General features: G+C 60.2%; 1 protein-coding gene across 4 annotated transcripts in view; it reads right to left on the reverse strand.

Moving 5' to 3' along the window:
* The window catches only part of LOC107561281 (hyaluronan mediated motility receptor-like), a 34,767-nt gene extending 15,015 nt beyond the window's left edge, over positions 1-19,752 (reverse strand). For 2 of the 4 annotated variants that reach the window (XM_016245692.1, XM_016245693.1), the window contains exons 1-3: positions 19,571-19,752; positions 19,093-19,191; positions 18,926-18,999 (exon numbers count right to left, since the gene is read on the reverse strand). In XM_016245692.1, coding sequence (XP_016101178.1) covers positions 18,926-18,999; positions 19,093-19,191; positions 19,571-19,616 — 219 coding nt within the window. In that variant the 5' untranslated portion in view covers positions 19,617-19,752. Of the gene's footprint in view, positions 1-18,925; positions 19,003-19,092; positions 19,192-19,570 lie in introns of all 4 variants that reach the window. The other 2 variants (XM_016245694.1, XM_016245691.1) reach the window with 1 other exon arrangement.
* Positions 19,753-21,679: the final 1,927 nt, after the last annotated feature.

Below are 21,679 nucleotides of genomic sequence, written 5' to 3' on the forward strand. Positions count from 1 at the left end.
TGTGTGCTGCGATCGGTCAGCTGGGCCAGTGTGTGCTGCGATCGGTCAGCTGGGCCAGTGTGTGCTGCGATCGGTCAGCTGGGCCAGTGTGTGCTGCGATCGGTCAGCTGGGCCAGTGTGTGCTGCGATCGGTCAGCTGGGCCAGTGTGTGCTGCGATCGGTCAGCTGGGCCAGTGTGTGCTGCGATCGGTCAGCTGGGCCAGTGTGTGCTGCGATCGGTCAGCTGGGCCAGTGTGTGCTGCGATCGGTCAGCTGGGCCAGTGTGTGCTGCGATCGGTCAGCTGGGCCAGTGTGTGCTGCGATCGGTCAGCTGGGCCAGTGTGTGCTGCGATCGGTCAGCTGGGCCAGTGTGTGCTGCGATCGGTCAGCTGGGCCAGTGTGTGCTGCGATCGGTCAGCTGGGCCAGTGTGTGCTGCGATCGGTCAGCTGGGCCAGTGTGTGCTGCGATCGGTCAGCTGGGCCAGTGTGTGCTGCGATCGGTCAGCTGGGCCAGTGTGTGCTGCGATCGGTCAGCTGGGCCAGTGTGTGCTGCGATCGGTCAGCTGGGCCAGTGTGTGCTGCGATCGGTCAGCTGGGCCAGTGTGTGCTGCGATCGGTCAGCTGGGCCAGTGTGTGCTGCGATCGGTCAGCTGGGCCAGTGTGTGCTGCGATCGGTCAGCTGGGCCAGTGTGTGCTGCGATCGGTCAGCTGGGCCAGTGTGTGCTGCGATCGGTCAGCTGGGCCAGTGTGTGCTGCGATCGGTCAGCTGGGCCAGTGTGTGCTGCGATCGGTCAGCTGGGCCAGTGTGTGCTGCGATCGGTCAGCTGGGCCAGTGTGTGCTGCGATCGGTCAGCTGGGCCAGTGTGTGCTGCGATCGGTCAGCTGGGCCAGTGTGTGCTGCGATCGGTCAGCTGGGCCAGTGTGTGCTGCGATCGGTCAGCTGGGCCAGTGTGTGCTGCGATCGGTCAGCTGGGCCAGTGTGTGCTGCGATCGGTCAGCTGGGCCAGTGTGTGCTGCGATCGGTCAGCTGGGCCAGTGTGTGCTGCGATCGGTCAGCTGGGCCAGTGTGTGCTGCGATCGGTCAGCTGGGCCAGTGTGTGCTGCGATCGGTCAGCTGGGCCAGTGTGTGCTGCGATCGGTCAGCTGGGCCAGTGTGTGCTGCGATCGGTCAGCTGGGCCAGTGTGTGCTGCGATCGGTCAGCTGGGCCAGTGTGTGCTGCGATCGGTCAGCTGGGCCAGTGTGTGCTGCGATCGGTCAGCTGGGCCAGTGTGTGCTGCGATCGGTCAGCTGGGCCAGTGTGTGCTGCGATCGGTCAGCTGGGCCAGTGTGTGCTGCGATCGGTCAGCTGGGCCAGTGTGTGCTGCGATCGGTCAGCTGGGCCAGTGTGTGCTGCGATCGGTCAGCTGGGCCAGTGTGTGCTGCGATCGGTCAGCTGGGCCAGTGTGTGCTGCGATCGGTCAGCTGGGCCAGTGTGTGCTGCGATCGGTCAGCTGGGCCAGTGTGTGCTGCGATCGGTCAGCTGGGCCAGTGTGTGCTGCGATCGGTCAGCTGGGCCAGTGTGTGCTGCGATCGGTCAGCTGGGCCAGTGTGTGCTGCGATCGGTCAGCTGGGCCAGTGTGTGCTGCGATCGGTCAGCTGGGCCAGTGTGTGCTGCGATCGGTCAGCTGGGCCAGTGTGTGCTGCGATCGGTCAGCTGGGCCAGTGTGTGCTGCGATCGGTCAGCTGGGCCAGTGTGTGCTGCGATCGGTCAGCTGGGCCAGTGTGTGCTGCGATCGGTCAGCTGGGCCAGTGTGTGCTGCGATCGGTCAGCTGGGCCAGTGTGTGCTGCGATCGGTCAGCTGGGCCAGTGTGTGCTGCGATCGGTCAGCTGGGCCAGTGTGTGCTGCGATCGGTCAGCTGGGCCAGTGTGTGCTGCGATCGGTCAGCTGGGCCAGTGTGTGCTGCGATCGGTCAGCTGGGCCAGTGTGTGCTGCGATCGGTCAGCTGGGCCAGTGTGTGCTGCGATCGGTCAGCTGGGCCAGTGTGTGCTGCGATCGGTCAGCTGGGCCAGTGTGTGCTGCGATCGGTCAGCTGGGCCAGTGTGTGCTGCGATCGGTCAGCTGGGCCAGTGTGTGCTGCGATCGGTCAGCTGGGCCAGTGTGTGCTGCGATCGGTCAGCTGGGCCAGTGTGTGCTGCGATCGGTCAGCTGGGCCAGTGTGTGCTGCGATCGGTCAGCTGGGCCAGTGTGTGCTGCGATCGGTCAGCTGGGCCAGTGTGTGCTGCGATCGGTCAGCTGGGCCAGTGTGTGCTGCGATCGGTCAGCTGGGCCAGTGTGTGCTGCGATCGGTCAGCTGGGCCAGTGTGTGCTGCGATCGGTCAGCTGGGCCAGTGTGTGCTGCGATCGGTCAGCTGGGCCAGTGTGTGCTGCGATCGGTCAGCTGGGCCAGTGTGTGCTGCGATCGGTCAGCTGGGCCAGTGTGTGCTGCGATCGGTCAGCTGGGCCAGTGTGTGCTGCGATCGGTCAGCTGGGCCAGTGTGTGCTGCGATCGGTCAGCTGGGCCAGTGTGTGCTGCGATCGGTCAGCTGGGCCAGTGTGTGCTGCGATCGGTCAGCTGGGCCAGTGTGTGCTGCGATCGGTCAGCTGGGCCAGTGTGTGCTGCGATCGGTCAGCTGGGCCAGTGTGTGCTGCGATCGGTCAGCTGGGCCAGTGTGTGCTGCGATCGGTCAGCTGGGCCAGTGTGTGCTGCGATCGGTCAGCTGGGCCAGTGTGTGCTGCGATCGGTCAGCTGGGCCAGTGTGTGCTGCGATCGGTCAGCTGGGCCAGTGTGTGCTGCGATCGGTCAGCTGGGCCAGTGTGTGCTGCGATCGGTCAGCTGGGCCAGTGTGTGCTGCGATCGGTCAGCTGGGCCAGTGTGTGCTGCGATCGGTCAGCTGGGCCAGTGTGTGCTGCGATCGGTCAGCTGGGCCAGTGTGTGCTGCGATCGGTCAGCTGGGCCAGTGTGTGCTGCGATCGGTCAGCTGGGCCAGTGTGTGCTGCGATCGGTCAGCTGGGCCAGTGTGTGCTGCGATCGGTCAGCTGGGCCAGTGTGTGCTGCGATCGGTCAGCTGGGCCAGTGTGTGCTGCGATCGGTCAGCTGGGCCAGTGTGTGCTGCGATCGGTCAGCTGGGCCAGTGTGTGCTGCGATCGGTCAGCTGGGCCAGTGTGTGCTGCGATCGGTCAGCTGGGCCAGTGTGTGCTGCGATCGGTCAGCTGGGCCAGTGTGTGCTGCGATCGGTCAGCTGGGCCAGTGTGTGCTGCGATCGGTCAGCTGGGCCAGTGTGTGCTGCGATCGGTCAGCTGGGCCAGTGTGTGCTGCGATCGGTCAGCTGGGCCAGTGTGTGCTGCGATCGGTCAGCTGGGCCAGTGTGTGCTGCGATCGGTCAGCTGGGCCAGTGTGTGCTGCGATCGGTCAGCTGGGCCAGTGTGTGCTGCGATCGGTCAGCTGGGCCAGTGTGTGCTGCGATCGGTCAGCTGGGCCAGTGTGTGCTGCGATCGGTCAGCTGGGCCAGTGTGTGCTGCGATCGGTCAGCTGGGCCAGTGTGTGCTGCGATCGGTCAGCTGGGCCAGTGTGTGCTGCGATCGGTCAGCTGGGCCAGTGTGTGCTGCGATCGGTCAGCTGGGCCAGTGTGTGCTGCGATCGGTCAGCTGGGCCAGTGTGTGCTGCGATCGGTCAGCTGGGCCAGTGTGTGCTGCGATCGGTCAGCTGGGCCAGTGTGTGCTGCGATCGGTCAGCTGGGCCAGTGTGTGCTGCGATCGGTCAGCTGGGCCAGTGTGTGCTGCGATCGGTCAGCTGGGCCAGTGTGTGCTGCGATCGGTCAGCTGGGCCAGTGTGTGCTGCGATCGGTCAGCTGGGCCAGTGTGTGCTGCGATCGGTCAGCTGGGCCAGTGTGTGCTGCGATCGGTCAGCTGGGCCAGTGTGTGCTGCGATCGGTCAGCTGGGCCAGTGTGTGCTGCGATCGGTCAGCTGGGCCAGTGTGTGCTGCGATCGGTCAGCTGGGCCAGTGTGTGCTGCGATCGGTCAGCTGGGCCAGTGTGTGCTGCGATCGGTCAGCTGGGCCAGTGTGTGCTGCGATCGGTCAGCTGGGCCAGTGTGTGCTGCGATCGGTCAGCTGGGCCAGTGTGTGCTGCGATCGGTCAGCTGGGCCAGTGTGTGCTGCGATCGGTCAGCTGGGCCAGTGTGTGCTGCGATCGGTCAGCTGGGCCAGTGTGTGCTGCGATCGGTCAGCTGGGCCAGTGTGTGCTGCGATCGGTCAGCTGGGCCAGTGTGTGCTGCGATCGGTCAGCTGGGCCAGTGTGTGCTGCGATCGGTCAGCTGGGCCAGTGTGTGCTGCGATCGGTCAGCTGGGCCAGTGTGTGCTGCGATCGGTCAGCTGGGCCAGTGTGTGCTGCGATCGGTCAGCTGGGCCAGTGTGTGCTGCGATCGGTCAGCTGGGCCAGTGTGTGCTGCGATCGGTCAGCTGGGCCAGTGTGTGCTGCGATCGGTCAGCTGGGCCAGTGTGTGCTGCGATCGGTCAGCTGGGCCAGTGTGTGCTGCGATCGGTCAGCTGGGCCAGTGTGTGCTGCGATCGGTCAGCTGGGCCAGTGTGTGCTGCGATCGGTCAGCTGGGCCAGTGTGTGCTGCGATCGGTCAGCTGGGCCAGTGTGTGCTGCGATCGGTCAGCTGGGCCAGTGTGTGCTGCGATCGGTCAGCTGGGCCAGTGTGTGCTGCGATCGGTCAGCTGGGCCAGTGTGTGCTGCGATCGGTCAGCTGGGCCAGTGTGTGCTGCGATCGGTCAGCTGGGCCAGTGTGTGCTGCGATCGGTCAGCTGGGCCAGTGTGTGCTGCGATCGGTCAGCTGGGCCAGTGTGTGCTGCGATCGGTCAGCTGGGCCAGTGTGTGCTGCGATCGGTCAGCTGGGCCAGTGTGTGCTGCGATCGGTCAGCTGGGCCAGTGTGTGCTGCGATCGGTCAGCTGGGCCAGTGTGTGCTGCGATCGGTCAGCTGGGCCAGTGTGTGCTGCGATCGGTCAGCTGGGCCAGTGTGTGCTGCGATCGGTCAGCTGGGCCAGTGTGTGCTGCGATCGGTCAGCTGGGCCAGTGTGTGCTGCGATCGGTCAGCTGGGCCAGTGTGTGCTGCGATCGGTCAGCTGGGCCAGTGTGTGCTGCGATCGGTCAGCTGGGCCAGTGTGTGCTGCGATCGGTCAGCTGGGCCAGTGTGTGCTGCGATCGGTCAGCTGGGCCAGTGTGTGCTGCGATCGGTCAGCTGGGCCAGTGTGTGCTGCGATCGGTCAGCTGGGCCAGTGTGTGCTGCGATCGGTCAGCTGGGCCAGTGTGTGCTGCGATCGGTCAGCTGGGCCAGTGTGTGCTGCGATCGGTCAGCTGGGCCAGTGTGTGCTGCGATCGGTCAGCTGGGCCAGTGTGTGCTGCGATCGGTCAGCTGGGCCAGTGTGTGCTGCGATCGGTCAGCTGGGCCAGTGTGTGCTGCGATCGGTCAGCTGGGCCAGTGTGTGCTGCGATCGGTCAGCTGGGCCAGTGTGTGCTGCGATCGGTCAGCTGGGCCAGTGTGTGCTGCGATCGGTCAGCTGGGCCAGTGTGTGCTGCGATCGGTCAGCTGGGCCAGTGTGTGCTGCGATCGGTCAGCTGGGCCAGTGTGTGCTGCGATCGGTCAGCTGGGCCAGTGTGTGCTGCGATCGGTCAGCTGGGCCAGTGTGTGCTGCGATCGGTCAGCTGGGCCAGTGTGTGCTGCGATCGGTCAGCTGGGCCAGTGTGTGCTGCGATCGGTCAGCTGGGCCAGTGTGTGCTGCGATCGGTCAGCTGGGCCAGTGTGTGCTGCGATCGGTCAGCTGGGCCAGTGTGTGCTGCGATCGGTCAGCTGGGCCAGTGTGTGCTGCGATCGGTCAGCTGGGCCAGTGTGTGCTGCGATCGGTCAGCTGGGCCAGTGTGTGCTGCGATCGGTCAGCTGGGCCAGTGTGTGCTGCGATCGGTCAGCTGGGCCAGTGTGTGCTGCGATCGGTCAGCTGGGCCAGTGTGTGCTGCGATCGGTCAGCTGGGCCAGTGTGTGCTGCGATCGGTCAGCTGGGCCAGTGTGTGCTGCGATCGGTCAGCTGGGCCAGTGTGTGCTGCGATCGGTCAGCTGGGCCAGTGTGTGCTGCGATCGGTCAGCTGGGCCAGTGTGTGCTGCGATCGGTCAGCTGGGCCAGTGTGTGCTGCGATCGGTCAGCTGGGCCAGTGTGTGCTGCGATCGGTCAGCTGGGCCAGTGTGTGCTGCGATCGGTCAGCTGGGCCAGTGTGTGCTGCGATCGGTCAGCTGGGCCAGTGTGTGCTGCGATCGGTCAGCTGGGCCAGTGTGTGCTGCGATCGGTCAGCTGGGCCAGTGTGTGCTGCGATCGGTCAGCTGGGCCAGTGTGTGCTGCGATCGGTCAGCTGGGCCAGTGTGTGCTGCGATCGGTCAGCTGGGCCAGTGTGTGCTGCGATCGGTCAGCTGGGCCAGTGTGTGCTGCGATCGGTCAGCTGGGCCAGTGTGTGCTGCGATCGGTCAGCTGGGCCAGTGTGTGCTGCGATCGGTCAGCTGGGCCAGTGTGTGCTGCGATCGGTCAGCTGGGCCAGTGTGTGCTGCGATCGGTCAGCTGGGCCAGTGTGTGCTGCGATCGGTCAGCTGGGCCAGTGTGTGCTGCGATCGGTCAGCTGGGCCAGTGTGTGCTGCGATCGGTCAGCTGGGCCAGTGTGTGCTGCGATCGGTCAGCTGGGCCAGTGTGTGCTGCGATCGGTCAGCTGGGCCAGTGTGTGCTGCGATCGGTCAGCTGGGCCAGTGTGTGCTGCGATCGGTCAGCTGGGCCAGTGTGTGCTGCGATCGGTCAGCTGGGCCAGTGTGTGCTGCGATCGGTCAGCTGGGCCAGTGTGTGCTGCGATCGGTCAGCTGGGCCAGTGTGTGCTGCGATCGGTCAGCTGGGCCAGTGTGTGCTGCGATCGGTCAGCTGGGCCAGTGTGTGCTGCGATCGGTCAGCTGGGCCAGTGTGTGCTGCGATCGGTCAGCTGGGCCAGTGTGTGCTGCGATCGGTCAGCTGGGCCAGTGTGTGCTGCGATCGGTCAGCTGGGCCAGTGTGTGCTGCGATCGGTCAGCTGGGCCAGTGTGTGCTGCGATCGGTCAGCTGGGCCAGTGTGTGCTGCGATCGGTCAGCTGGGCCAGTGTGTGCTGCGATCGGTCAGCTGGGCCAGTGTGTGCTGCGATCGGTCAGCTGGGCCAGTGTGTGCTGCGATCGGTCAGCTGGGCCAGTGTGTGCTGCGATCGGTCAGCTGGGCCAGTGTGTGCTGCGATCGGTCAGCTGGGCCAGTGTGTGCTGCGATCGGTCAGCTGGGCCAGTGTGTGCTGCGATCGGTCAGCTGGGCCAGTGTGTGCTGCGATCGGTCAGCTGGGCCAGTGTGTGCTGCGATCGGTCAGCTGGGCCAGTGTGTGCTGCGATCGGTCAGCTGGGCCAGTGTGTGCTGCGATCGGTCAGCTGGGCCAGTGTGTGCTGCGATCGGTCAGCTGGGCCAGTGTGTGCTGCGATCGGTCAGCTGGGCCAGTGTGTGCTGCGATCGGTCAGCTGGGCCAGTGTGTGCTGCGATCGGTCAGCTGGGCCAGTGTGTGCTGCGATCGGTCAGCTGGGCCAGTGTGTGCTGCGATCGGTCAGCTGGGCCAGTGTGTGCTGCGATCGGTCAGCTGGGCCAGTGTGTGCTGCGATCGGTCAGCTGGGCCAGTGTGTGCTGCGATCGGTCAGCTGGGCCAGTGTGTGCTGCGATCGGTCAGCTGGGCCAGTGTGTGCTGCGATCGGTCAGCTGGGCCAGTGTGTGCTGCGATCGGTCAGCTGGGCCAGTGTGTGCTGCGATCGGTCAGCTGGGCCAGTGTGTGCTGCGATCGGTCAGCTGGGCCAGTGTGTGCTGCGATCGGTCAGCTGGGCCAGTGTGTGCTGCGATCGGTCAGCTGGGCCAGTGTGTGCTGCGATCGGTCAGCTGGGCCAGTGTGTGCTGCGATCGGTCAGCTGGGCCAGTGTGTGCTGCGATCGGTCAGCTGGGCCAGTGTGTGCTGCGATCGGTCAGCTGGGCCAGTGTGTGCTGCGATCGGTCAGCTGGGCCAGTGTGTGCTGCGATCGGTCAGCTGGGCCAGTGTGTGCTGCGATCGGTCAGCTGGGCCAGTGTGTGCTGCGATCGGTCAGCTGGGCCAGTGTGTGCTGCGATCGGTCAGCTGGGCCAGTGTGTGCTGCGATCGGTCAGCTGGGCCAGTGTGTGCTGCGATCGGTCAGCTGGGCCAGTGTGTGCTGCGATCGGTCAGCTGGGCCAGTGTGTGCTGCGATCGGTCAGCTGGGCCAGTGTGTGCTGCGATCGGTCAGCTGGGCCAGTGTGTGCTGCGATCGGTCAGCTGGGCCAGTGTGTGCTGCGATCGGTCAGCTGGGCCAGTGTGTGCTGCGATCGGTCAGCTGGGCCAGTGTGTGCTGCGATCGGTCAGCTGGGCCAGTGTGTGCTGCGATCGGTCAGCTGGGCCAGTGTGTGCTGCGATCGGTCAGCTGGGCCAGTGTGTGCTGCGATCGGTCAGCTGGGCCAGTGTGTGCTGCGATCGGTCAGCTGGGCCAGTGTGTGCTGCGATCGGTCAGCTGGGCCAGTGTGTGCTGCGATCGGTCAGCTGGGCCAGTGTGTGCTGCGATCGGTCAGCTGGGCCAGTGTGTGCTGCGATCGGTCAGCTGGGCCAGTGTGTGCTGCGATCGGTCAGCTGGGCCAGTGTGTGCTGCGATCGGTCAGCTGGGCCAGTGTGTGCTGCGATCGGTCAGCTGGGCCAGTGTGTGCTGCGATCGGTCAGCTGGGCCAGTGTGTGCTGCGATCGGTCAGCTGGGCCAGTGTGTGCTGCGATCGGTCAGCTGGGCCAGTGTGTGCTGCGATCGGTCAGCTGGGCCAGTGTGTGCTGCGATCGGTCAGCTGGGCCAGTGTGTGCTGCGATCGGTCAGCTGGGCCAGTGTGTGCTGCGATCGGTCAGCTGGGCCAGTGTGTGCTGCGATCGGTCAGCTGGGCCAGTGTGTGCTGCGATCGGTCAGCTGGGCCAGTGTGTGCTGCGATCGGTCAGCTGGGCCAGTGTGTGCTGCGATCGGTCAGCTGGGCCAGTGTGTGCTGCGATCGGTCAGCTGGGCCAGTGTGTGCTGCGATCGGTCAGCTGGGCCAGTGTGTGCTGCGATCGGTCAGCTGGGCCAGTGTGTGCTGCGATCGGTCAGCTGGGCCAGTGTGTGCTGCGATCGGTCAGCTGGGCCAGTGTGTGCTGCGATCGGTCAGCTGGGCCAGTGTGTGCTGCGATCGGTCAGCTGGGCCAGTGTGTGCTGCGATCGGTCAGCTGGGCCAGTGTGTGCTGCGATCGGTCAGCTGGGCCAGTGTGTGCTGCGATCGGTCAGCTGGGCCAGTGTGTGCTGCGATCGGTCAGCTGGGCCAGTGTGTGCTGCGATCGGTCAGCTGGGCCAGTGTGTGCTGCGATCGGTCAGCTGGGCCAGTGTGTGCTGCGATCGGTCAGCTGGGCCAGTGTGTGCTGCGATCGGTCAGCTGGGCCAGTGTGTGCTGCGATCGGTCAGCTGGGCCAGTGTGTGCTGCGATCGGTCAGCTGGGCCAGTGTGTGCTGCGATCGGTCAGCTGGGCCAGTGTGTGCTGCGATCGGTCAGCTGGGCCAGTGTGTGCTGCGATCGGTCAGCTGGGCCAGTGTGTGCTGCGATCGGTCAGCTGGGCCAGTGTGTGCTGCGATCGGTCAGCTGGGCCAGTGTGTGCTGCGATCGGTCAGCTGGGCCAGTGTGTGCTGCGATCGGTCAGCTGGGCCAGTGTGTGCTGCGATCGGTCAGCTGGGCCAGTGTGTGCTGCGATCGGTCAGCTGGGCCAGTGTGTGCTGCGATCGGTCAGCTGGGCCAGTGTGTGCTGCGATCGGTCAGCTGGGCCAGTGTGTGCTGCGATCGGTCAGCTGGGCCAGTGTGTGCTGCGATCGGTCAGCTGGGCCAGTGTGTGCTGCGATCGGTCAGCTGGGCCAGTGTGTGCTGCGATCGGTCAGCTGGGCCAGTGTGTGCTGCGATCGGTCAGCTGGGCCAGTGTGTGCTGCGATCGGTCAGCTGGGCCAGTGTGTGCTGCGATCGGTCAGCTGGGCCAGTGTGTGCTGCGATCGGTCAGCTGGGCCAGTGTGTGCTGCGATCGGTCAGCTGGGCCAGTGTGTGCTGCGATCGGTCAGCTGGGCCAGTGTGTGCTGCGATCGGTCAGCTGGGCCAGTGTGTGCTGCGATCGGTCAGCTGGGCCAGTGTGTGCTGCGATCGGTCAGCTGGGCCAGTGTGTGCTGCGATCGGTCAGCTGGGCCAGTGTGTGCTGCGATCGGTCAGCTGGGCCAGTGTGTGCTGCGATCGGTCAGCTGGGCCAGTGTGTGCTGCGATCGGTCAGCTGGGCCAGTGTGTGCTGCGATCGGTCAGCTGGGCCAGTGTGTGCTGCGATCGGTCAGCTGGGCCAGTGTGTGCTGCGATCGGTCAGCTGGGCCAGTGTGTGCTGCGATCGGTCAGCTGGGCCAGTGTGTGCTGCGATCGGTCAGCTGGGCCAGTGTGTGCTGCGATCGGTCAGCTGGGCCAGTGTGTGCTGCGATCGGTCAGCTGGGCCAGTGTGTGCTGCGATCGGTCAGCTGGGCCAGTGTGTGCTGCGATCGGTCAGCTGGGCCAGTGTGTGCTGCGATCGGTCAGCTGGGCCAGTGTGTGCTGCGATCGGTCAGCTGGGCCAGTGTGTGCTGCGATCGGTCAGCTGGGCCAGTGTGTGCTGCGATCGGTCAGCTGGGCCAGTGTGTGCTGCGATCGGTCAGCTGGGCCAGTGTGTGCTGCGATCGGTCAGCTGGGCCAGTGTGTGCTGCGATCGGTCAGCTGGGCCAGTGTGTGCTGCGATCGGTCAGCTGGGCCAGTGTGTGCTGCGATCGGTCAGCTGGGCCAGTGTGTGCTGCGATCGGTCAGCTGGGCCAGTGTGTGCTGCGATCGGTCAGCTGGGCCAGTGTGTGCTGCGATCGGTCAGCTGGGCCAGTGTGTGCTGCGATCGGTCAGCTGGGCCAGTGTGTGCTGCGATCGGTCAGCTGGGCCAGTGTGTGCTGCGATCGGTCAGCTGGGCCAGTGTGTGCTGCGATCGGTCAGCTGGGCCAGTGTGTGCTGCGATCGGTCAGCTGGGCCAGTGTGTGCTGCGATCGGTCAGCTGGGCCAGTGTGTGCTGCGATCGGTCAGCTGGGCCAGTGTGTGCTGCGATCGGTCAGCTGGGCCAGTGTGTGCTGCGATCGGTCAGCTGGGCCAGTGTGTGCTGCGATCGGTCAGCTGGGCCAGTGTGTGCTGCGATCGGTCAGCTGGGCCAGTGTGTGCTGCGATCGGTCAGCTGGGCCAGTGTGTGCTGCGATCGGTCAGCTGGGCCAGTGTGTGCTGCGATCGGTCAGCTGGGCCAGTGTGTGCTGCGATCGGTCAGCTGGGCCAGTGTGTGCTGCGATCGGTCAGCTGGGCCAGTGTGTGCTGCGATCGGTCAGCTGGGCCAGTGTGTGCTGCGATCGGTCAGCTGGGCCAGTGTGTGCTGCGATCGGTCAGCTGGGCCAGTGTGTGCTGCGATCGGTCAGCTGGGCCAGTGTGTGCTGCGATCGGTCAGCTGGGCCAGTGTGTGCTGCGATCGGTCAGCTGGGCCAGTGTGTGCTGCGATCGGTCAGCTGGGCCAGTGTGTGCTGCGATCGGTCAGCTGGGCCAGTGTGTGCTGCGATCGGTCAGCTGGGCCAGTGTGTGCTGCGATCGGTCAGCTGGGCCAGTGTGTGCTGCGATCGGTCAGCTGGGCCAGTGTGTGCTGCGATCGGTCAGCTGGGCCAGTGTGTGCTGCGATCGGTCAGCTGGGCCAGTGTGTGCTGCGATCGGTCAGCTGGGCCAGTGTGTGCTGCGATCGGTCAGCTGGGCCAGTGTGTGCTGCGATCGGTCAGCTGGGCCAGTGTGTGCTGCGATCGGTCAGCTGGGCCAGTGTGTGCTGCGATCGGTCAGCTGGGCCAGTGTGTGCTGCGATCGGTCAGCTGGGCCAGTGTGTGCTGCGATCGGTCAGCTGGGCCAGTGTGTGCTGCGATCGGTCAGCTGGGCCAGTGTGTGCTGCGATCGGTCAGCTGGGCCAGTGTGTGCTGCGATCGGTCAGCTGGGCCAGTGTGTGCTGCGATCGGTCAGCTGGGCCAGTGTGTGCTGCGATCGGTCAGCTGGGCCAGTGTGTGCTGCGATCGGTCAGCTGGGCCAGTGTGTGCTGCGATCGGTCAGCTGGGCCAGTGTGTGCTGCGATCGGTCAGCTGGGCCAGTGTGTGCTGCGATCGGTCAGCTGGGCCAGTGTGTGCTGCGATCGGTCAGCTGGGCCAGTGTGTGCTGCGATCGGTCAGCTGGGCCAGTGTGTGCTGCGATCGGTCAGCTGGGCCAGTGTGTGCTGCGATCGGTCAGCTGGGCCAGTGTGTGCTGCGATCGGTCAGCTGGGCCAGTGTGTGCTGCGATCGGTCAGCTGGGCCAGTGTGTGCTGCGATCGGTCAGCTGGGCCAGTGTGTGCTGCGATCGGTCAGCTGGGCCAGTGTGTGCTGCGATCGGTCAGCTGGGCCAGTGTGTGCTGCGATCGGTCAGCTGGGCCAGTGTGTGCTGCGATCGGTCAGCTGGGCCAGTGTGTGCTGCGATCGGTCAGCTGGGCCAGTGTGTGCTGCGATCGGTCAGCTGGGCCAGTGTGTGCTGCGATCGGTCAGCTGGGCCAGTGTGTGCTGCGATCGGTCAGCTGGGCCAGTGTGTGCTGCGATCGGTCAGCTGGGCCAGTGTGTGCTGCGATCGGTCAGCTGGGCCAGTGTGTGCTGCGATCGGTCAGCTGGGCCAGTGTGTGCTGCGATCGGTCAGCTGGGCCAGTGTGTGCTGCGATCGGTCAGCTGGGCCAGTGTGTGCTGCGATCGGTCAGCTGGGCCAGTGTGTGCTGCGATCGGTCAGCTGGGCCAGTGTGTGCTGCGATCGGTCAGCTGGGCCAGTGTGTGCTGCGATCGGTCAGCTGGGCCAGTGTGTGCTGCGATCGGTCAGCTGGGCCAGTGTGTGCTGCGATCGGTCAGCTGGGCCAGTGTGTGCTGCGATCGGTCAGCTGGGCCAGTGTGTGCTGCGATCGGTCAGCTGGGCCAGTGTGTGCTGCGATCGGTCAGCTGGGCCAGTGTGTGCTGCGATCGGTCAGCTGGGCCAGTGTGTGCTGCGATCGGTCAGCTGGGCCAGTGTGTGCTGCGATCGGTCAGCTGGGCCAGTGTGTGCTGCGATCGGTCAGCTGGGCCAGTGTGTGCTGCGATCGGTCAGCTGGGCCAGTGTGTGCTGCGATCGGTCAGCTGGGCCAGTGTGTGCTGCGATCGGTCAGCTGGGCCAGTGTGTGCTGCGATCGGTCAGCTGGGCCAGTGTGTGCTGCGATCGGTCAGCTGGGCCAGTGTGTGCTGCGATCGGTCAGCTGGGCCAGTGTGTGCTGCGATCGGTCAGCTGGGCCAGTGTGTGCTGCGATCGGTCAGCTGGGCCAGTGTGTGCTGCGATCGGTCAGCTGGGCCAGTGTGTGCTGCGATCGGTCAGCTGGGCCAGTGTGTGCTGCGATCGGTCAGCTGGGCCAGTGTGTGCTGCGATCGGTCAGCTGGGCCAGTGTGTGCTGCGATCGGTCAGCTGGGCCAGTGTGTGCTGCGATCGGTCAGCTGGGCCAGTGTGTGCTGCGATCGGTCAGCTGGGCCAGTGTGTGCTGCGATCGGTCAGCTGGGCCAGTGTGTGCTGCGATCGGTCAGCTGGGCCAGTGTGTGCTGCGATCGGTCAGCTGGGCCAGTGTGTGCTGCGATCGGTCAGCTGGGCCAGTGTGTGCTGCGATCGGTCAGCTGGGCCAGTGTGTGCTGCGATCGGTCAGCTGGGCCAGTGTGTGCTGCGATCGGTCAGCTGGGCCAGTGTGTGCTGCGATCGGTCAGCTGGGCCAGTGTGTGCTGCGATCGGTCAGCTGGGCCAGTGTGTGCTGCGATCGGTCAGCTGGGCCAGTGTGTGCTGCGATCGGTCAGCTGGGCCAGTGTGTGCTGCGATCGGTCAGCTGGGCCAGTGTGTGCTGCGATCGGTCAGCTGGGCCAGTGTGTGCTGCGATCGGTCAGCTGGGCCAGTGTGTGCTGCGATCGGTCAGCTGGGCCAGTGTGTGCTGCGATCGGTCAGCTGGGCCAGTGTGTGCTGCGATCGGTCAGCTGGGCCAGTGTGTGCTGCGATCGGTCAGCTGGGCCAGTGTGTGCTGCGATCGGTCAGCTGGGCCAGTGTGTGCTGCGATCGGTCAGCTGGGCCAGTGTGTGCTGCGATCGGTCAGCTGGGCCAGTGTGTGCTGCGATCGGTCAGCTGGGCCAGTGTGTGCTGCGATCGGTCAGCTGGGCCAGTGTGTGCTGCGATCGGTCAGCTGGGCCAGTGTGTGCTGCGATCGGTCAGCTGGGCCAGTGTGTGCTGCGATCGGTCAGCTGGGCCAGTGTGTGCTGCGATCGGTCAGCTGGGCCAGTGTGTGCTGCGATCGGTCAGCTGGGCCAGTGTGTGCTGCGATCGGTCAGCTGGGCCAGTGTGTGCTGCGATCGGTCAGCTGGGCCAGTGTGTGCTGCGATCGGTCAGCTGGGCCAGTGTGTGCTGCGATCGGTCAGCTGGGCCAGTGTGTGCTGCGATCGGTCAGCTGGGCCAGTGTGTGCTGCGATCGGTCAGCTGGGCCAGTGTGTGCTGCGATCGGTCAGCTGGGCCAGTGTGTGCTGCGATCGGTCAGCTGGGCCAGTGTGTGCTGCGATCGGTCAGCTGGGCCAGTGTGTGCTGCGATCGGTCAGCTGGGCCAGTGTGTGCTGCGATCGGTCAGCTGGGCCAGTGTGTGCTGCGATCGGTCAGCTGGGCCAGTGTGTGCTGCGATCGGTCAGCTGGGCCAGTGTGTGCTGCGATCGGTCAGCTGGGCCAGTGTGTGCTGCGATCGGTCAGCTGGGCCAGTGTGTGCTGCGATCGGTCAGCTGGGCCAGTGTGTGCTGCGATCGGTCAGCTGGGCCAGTGTGTGCTGCGATCGGTCAGCTGGGCCAGTGTGTGCTGCGATCGGTCAGCTGGGCCAGTGTGTGCTGCGATCGGTCAGCTGGGCCAGTGTGTGCTGCGATCGGTCAGCTGGGCCAGTGTGTGCTGCGATCGGTCAGCTGGGCCAGTGTGTGCTGCGATCGGTCAGCTGGGCCAGTGTGTGCTGCGATCGGTCAGCTGGGCCAGTGTGTGCTGCGATCGGTCAGCTGGGCCAGTGTGTGCTGCGATCGGTCAGCTGGGCCAGTGTGTGCTGCGATCGGTCAGCTGGGCCAGTGTGTGCTGCGATCGGTCAGCTGGGCCAGTGTGTGCTGCGATCGGTCAGCTGGGCCAGTGTGTGCTGCGATCGGTCAGCTGGGCCAGTGTGTGCTGCGATCGGTCAGCTGGGCCAGTGTGTGCTGCGATCGGTCAGCTGGGCCAGTGTGTGCTGCGATCGGTCAGCTGGGCCAGTGTGTGCTGCGATCGGTCAGCTGGGCCAGTGTGTGCTGCGATCGGTCAGCTGGGCCAGTGTGTGCTGCGATCGGTCAGCTGGGCCAGTGTGTGCTGCGATCGGTCAGCTGGGCCAGTGTGTGCTGCGATCGGTCAGCTGGGCCAGTGTGTGCTGCGATCGGTCAGCTGGGCCAGTGTGTGCTGCGATCGGTCAGCTGGGCCAGTGTGTGCTGCGATCGGTCAGCTGGGCCAGTGTGTGCTGCGATCGGTCAGCTGGGCCAGTGTGTGCTGCGATCGGTCAGCTGGGCCAGTGTGTGCTGCGATCGGTCAGCTGGGCCAGTGTGTGCTGCGATCGGTCAGCTGGGCCAGTGTGTGCTGCGATCGGTCAGCTGGGCCAGTGTGTGCTGCGATCGGTCAGCTGGGCCAGTGTGTGCTGCGATCGGTCAGCTGGGCCAGTGTGTGCTGCGATCGGTCAGCTGGGCCAGTGTGTGCTGCGATCGGTCAGCTGGGCCAGTGTGTGCTGCGATCGGTCAGCTGGGCCAGTGTGTGCTGCGATCGGTCAGCTGGGCCAGTGTGTGCTGCGATCGGTCAGCTGGGCCAGTGTGTGCTGCGATCGGTCAGCTGGGCCAGTGTGTGCTGCGATCGGTCAGCTGGGCCAGTGTGTGCTGCGATCGGTCAGCTGGGCCAGTGTGTGCTGCGATCGGTCAGCTGGGCCAGTGTGTGCTGCGATCGGTCAGCTGGGCCAGTGTGTGCTGCGATCGGTCAGCTGGGCCAGTGTGTGCTGCGATCGGTCAGCTGGGCCAGTGTGTGCTGCGATCGGTCAGCTGGGCCAGTGTGTGCTGCGATCGGTCAGCTGGGCCAGTGTGTGCTGCGATCGGTCAGCTGGGCCAGTGTGTGCTGCGATCGGTCAGCTGGGCCAGTGTGTGCTGCGATCGGTCAGCTGGGCCAGTGTGTGCTGCGATCGGTCAGCTGGGCCAGTGTGTGCTGCGATCGGTCAGCTGGGCCAGTGTGTGCTGCGATCGGTCAGCTGGGCCAGTGTGTGCTGCGATCGGTCAGCTGGGCCAGTGTGTGCTGCGATCGGTCAGCTGGGCCAGTGTGTGCTGCGATCGGTCAGCTGGGCCAGTGTGTGCTGCGATCGGTCAGCTGGGCCAGTGTGTGCTGCGATCGGTCAGCTGGGCCAGTGTGTGCTGCGATCGGTCAGCTGGGCCAGTGTGTGCTGCGATCGGTCAGCTGGGCCAGTGTGTGCTGCGATCGGTCAGCTGGGCCAGTGTGTGCTGCGATCGGTCAGCTGGGCCAGTGTGTGCTGCGATCGGTCAGCTGGGCCAGTGTGTGCTGCGATCGGTCAGCTGGGCCAGTGTGTGCTGCGATCGGTCAGCTGGGCCAGTGTGTGCTGCGATCGGTCAGCTGGGCCAGTGTGTGCTGCGATCGGTCAGCTGGGCCAGTGTGTGCTGCGATCGGTCAGCTGGGCCAGTGTGTGCTGCGATCGGTCAGCTGGGCCAGTGTGTGCTGCGATCGGTCAGCTGGGCCAGTGTGTGCTGCGATCGGTCAGCTGGGCCAGTGTGTGCTGCGATCGGTCAGCTGGGCCAGTGTGTGCTGCGATCGGTCAGCTGGGCCAGTGTGTGCTGCGATCGGTCAGCTGGGCCAGTGTGTGCTGCGATCGGTCAGCTGGGCCAGTGTGTGCTGCGATCGGTCAGCTGGGCCAGTGTGTGCTGCGATCGGTCAGCTGGGCCAGTGTGTGCTGCGATCGGTCAGCTGGGCCAGTGTGTGCTGCGATCGGTCAGCTGGGCCAGTGTGTGCTGCGATCGGTCAGCTGGGCCAGTGTGTGCTGCGATCGGTCAGCTGGGCCAGTGTGTGCTGCGATCGGTCAGCTGGGCCAGTGTGTGCTGCGATCGGTCAGCTGGGCCAGTGTGTGCTGCGATCGGTCAGCTGGGCCAGTGTGTGCTGCGATCGGTCAGCTGGGCCAGTGTGTGCTGCGATCGGTCAGCTGGGCCAGTGTGACAGGCTCTCTTGTTGATACTCGGTTGTTCGAAAAACACATTTTTCACATATTTTACATTACAACACCTCTCGCTTATGAAGGCCCACCTTCTGTAATACGAAATGTGCTGTGATTGGTCAGCTGGGCCAGTGTGTGCTGCGATTGGTCAGCTGGGCCAGTGTGTGCTGCGATCGGTCAGCTGGGCCAGTGTGTGCTGCGATCGGTCAGCTGGGCCAGAGTGTGCTGTGATTGGCAGCACTTGGCGCCTGGTCGGGAAATGTCATTCCCCTCACCATAGCCGCCAGCCAGCTTCAGTGTAAACATTGTGTCAATAGCAAATCAATTTGAGCGTGATTTAAACCCGGATGATTGTAACCACTAAGTTCGTCTGCCTTGGGAAAGCTAGCCTGTCTCAGACATAGTGATAACACTCGTTGCCTTCTCTAGTGCCGCTCAACCAGGTCTCGTCGATATTTGTGATATCACAAATCCCGGAAAATATGCGTTGTAGTCCAAACGAGCCGTTCGTTGTAGTTTTTGAAAAGTGATTTCTGTTAAATAAAATATCTCCCTTTGGAGTGGACTTTGAGCTTTGTGACTTTGCAGATCTTTTTTTATTCACAAACAGCAACACTACAGACTAACTAAAGTCGAAAAAGTGAAAGAGCATAATAGCACCCCTTTAACGCTACGATCAACACCGGCGAGAACTTCCAGTGCGTCACGTCATCAACCGCTGAATTTAAATCTGCTCTCGCGCTTTGACCGGCTCGAGCCAGCTCGGACGCGCTTGTCATTATCACAACTATTCAGTGTTTTCAACCATATAATGCTTATTTTAGGTTTCAGACACTTACACACAAGTACTAGCAAAACCATACATTTACAGTTTGTAAAATACACGCTGATGTCTAAGGAAACGGCAATAATGATCCTCACAAATATAATCTGACGATATGTTTTTATTGATGTCATATACAGATTGTGCAGGTAACTATAAAGTTTACTCTGCTCTTCTCCCAGTTTACCGGAGACCTTCTTTAACGTGTTTCGGGAGGAGAGGATGAATTTGCGTGCTCGGAGTCAGCGCGAACTAACATGGCGGCGCCCATCACCCGGTATAGATCAACTAACACGGTCGATATAAAAAGCGTTTAAACCACCAAATAGATTTACTTGCACATATTTCAGAATCGGAATATCAGACATCTCATAATATAGTGAGCATGTTTGTGAATATTTGGACTAAAACAGGAAAAACGAAATTCCGTGTTCCGTACAGATCTATTGTGGCTGCGTTGTGTCACATGACAAGCATGACGCGTCACCATGGAAACAATAAGGCGATACATTCTAAAATAACGGTCGCCTAAAAAAAAAAAACTCACGCTGCGGGCGCCGCTAGAATATTTTAAACGCACGTGCGAAAGGGTTAACGTTAAGGTCTGGTCGACCACAAGCAAATAATTATACAGCTCTCACCAAACCATCAACAGACATGGTCCTCCGGACTGGAGACATGGCTACTTCTTTTGAGGGGGACGGCAGGGGTACCTCTGCTGATCAGCACAAGGAAGTAGATATCAGCATTAATAACCTACAGATGACATTTTGAACTCAAATGGCAGTCAAAACAAATATGCTCTCACGTTTTGGAGCTGTTCTGAAGCGCTCTGCTTTATGAAATGATGCAGCTCCTTTCAGCTCGCCAGACTTCACCTCATATGTACCAGGTGGAGGAGCACAGCCTAAAGATATAAATAAATATCAAAAACAAAGACTATGAATATGAACCTCTCATTAATCAGGAAACAGCTGACATGTCTTCGCATTTCTGCTCAACTTCATGAATGTTCATGTCTTTCAGTCTCCATTGTGTCAACTACGGATGTGTATTTGATAACTTAGATGTTTTGATAGCTGCAAGAAAACAGCCGTTTATGAGGAAACTATGAAATTATGAAGTCGAGCATGAAATAGGTTCCGACGGTGAGAACTAAGCAGATACCCTCAGTAACATCACTTTAATAATTTGTCTTTTATAACTCAACTGTTTAAAGCGCATTCAAACAGGTCCTCTCAGATTCATTCACATCGCAGAACAGCGAACAAACGACTGAAACTTACCGACATGCTCGTTAAATCTCTTTAAAGGAGCTCTTGAGAAAGACATGACCGACAAAAGAGGTCAATACCACAAAGACTGTGAAAAAAATAAATATTAAAAGAGCTAAAATGATTAAATTTGAGTGTTTAAAATCTTCAATACGCTCGAGCGTCACACCCCGTGAAAACACCCGCTGAAATTTTGAAATAGTAAGCCCGCCCAAAAGCACCGACGCAACGGCTTTAGCCAATGATATTGAAGAATATGTGACGAGCAGAAATGTAAACCAATCAGAAACGAAATCTTGCTGTGCGTCACAGCAGGTTTCGCAGCGTTCGTTCTCCCCGAATTCAAACTGCACTGCATGCAGTGCGGTCAGACATACTTGAATACAGCTACATTAATGAGTTAACAAGTGGTGCCAACTTAGCAATTTTGTTGCAAAATTTAGCAACTTTTTCTTCCAATGTTTAACATTTGGCAACGTTTGATTAGTGACGGAGTTAGCTGCTATTTGCAATGGTTCGGTTTAATAATAATAATTGAATAATTGTTCATTTATGATACACTTTGTTAGTAGCCTGTACCTTTGATTGTTGATCAGTTAGTACACTGTAAGAAAAATGGAAAAGATACTAGTAATTTTCCAGGACATTATCCAATATAATCCTGTAACCCAAAAACACCTGATAGATAATAGATAATAAGCTGATAGATGTTTTTTTTAATTGCATTAAGAGTAGTAACTATGTGAAATATTCACGCATGCAATTAGTCAAGTTACTTCATAATAGAAAAGTGTATCATTTGAACAATGCAGCCAAGTTTATTTTTAAAGTTTGATTTAAAAAACACTAAATTACTAACAGTATATTTGCCTGACTTCTCATTTATGACTGAATAAAAGCGTCTGCATTAAATTAACGTTAATCAATTATAATTCTGACTTCAGATTAACAAAAGCAAAAAAGACCTCCAACACTAGCTTGCTCTATTCTTTTCTGTTTTCTTTTTATCATATGATTTAAAAAAACAACAACGTGGTACGTGTACTGCATTAAGCTAACTGAGACTTGTTATAGCACTTGCATCATTGCTCTTTTGTTGATTTTGATTGCTTCCATTGTCCTCATTTGGAAGTCGCTTTGGATAAAAGCGTCTGTTCGTAATGTAAACGTAATCATGTAAAATCACACAAGAAAGATTTGTTTACTTTTATTCAAAAAAACTTACTGTCTCCAGACAGATACAAATCAGAAACATTACAGTGGATAACAGAGGACAGGTAACAGTTATGTATGAGTTTATATCTCTCTCTGAACAGGGAAACGTGATAATATGTTTGAAAAGTTAACAGAAAAAAGCACTAGAAAATTAAGCTTTACGTTTAAATGCATGTATATTTACACAATCTATTCAGCAGTTTAATTACTGTAGTGGTGAGGAACAGAAGACAGTTGAAGCCGAAGGGCATTTACTTTCATAAATTCATCTGTCTGCACACCTTCTTTTAAATAATTACACTCGTGCCATTTTAGAAATCCACTGTTCCTTTTCTGATGTGAAAGGAATCCAATGTACCTCACATAAAAGTTTCAACATGGAAGATTTATGTTTGACAACCACCTTCTTTCCCTTTTTAAAACAAGGATGTTATAAGGCCAAGGCATGGAATGATTAAAAAGTATACCCCAGACAAAATGCACACGTCTGCAATATAAGTTAATGTATTAGTCAAGCTTCATAGAACTGCCGAATGCAATGCTGTAACATTAAAGGATCTCATAGGATGTTACTGTTACACTATTTCATATCGGGAAAAACAAACTTAGAGCTGAATGAAACAGTTCTGTCCATGATTTGCAACCAAACTAATTTACAATTAGGACAAAGGTGAAACCTAAAAACCTCTTAAGACGGAGCAAAAAAAAAAAAAGAAGAAGATCCAAACAATACTCACACAAACAAAAACAAAAAATATATATAAAAAATCTCAAAACTTGACTTGCTGCATGGCTACACACTTTCATGTTTAGACATGTTCGTATACATTTCAAAACCTTTTAACTCCAAGTTGGAGTTTTAAAAATAAAAGAGAAAAAAAAAACTAAAGCACAATTATAAAATCA

The sequence above is a fragment of the Sinocyclocheilus grahami genome, unplaced genomic scaffold (assembly GCF_001515645.1).
Source record: "Sinocyclocheilus grahami isolate Dianchi unplaced genomic scaffold, SAMN03320097.WGS_v1.1 scaffold764.1, whole genome shotgun sequence".
Classification (NCBI taxonomy): domain Eukaryota; kingdom Metazoa; phylum Chordata; class Actinopteri; order Cypriniformes; family Cyprinidae; genus Sinocyclocheilus; species Sinocyclocheilus grahami.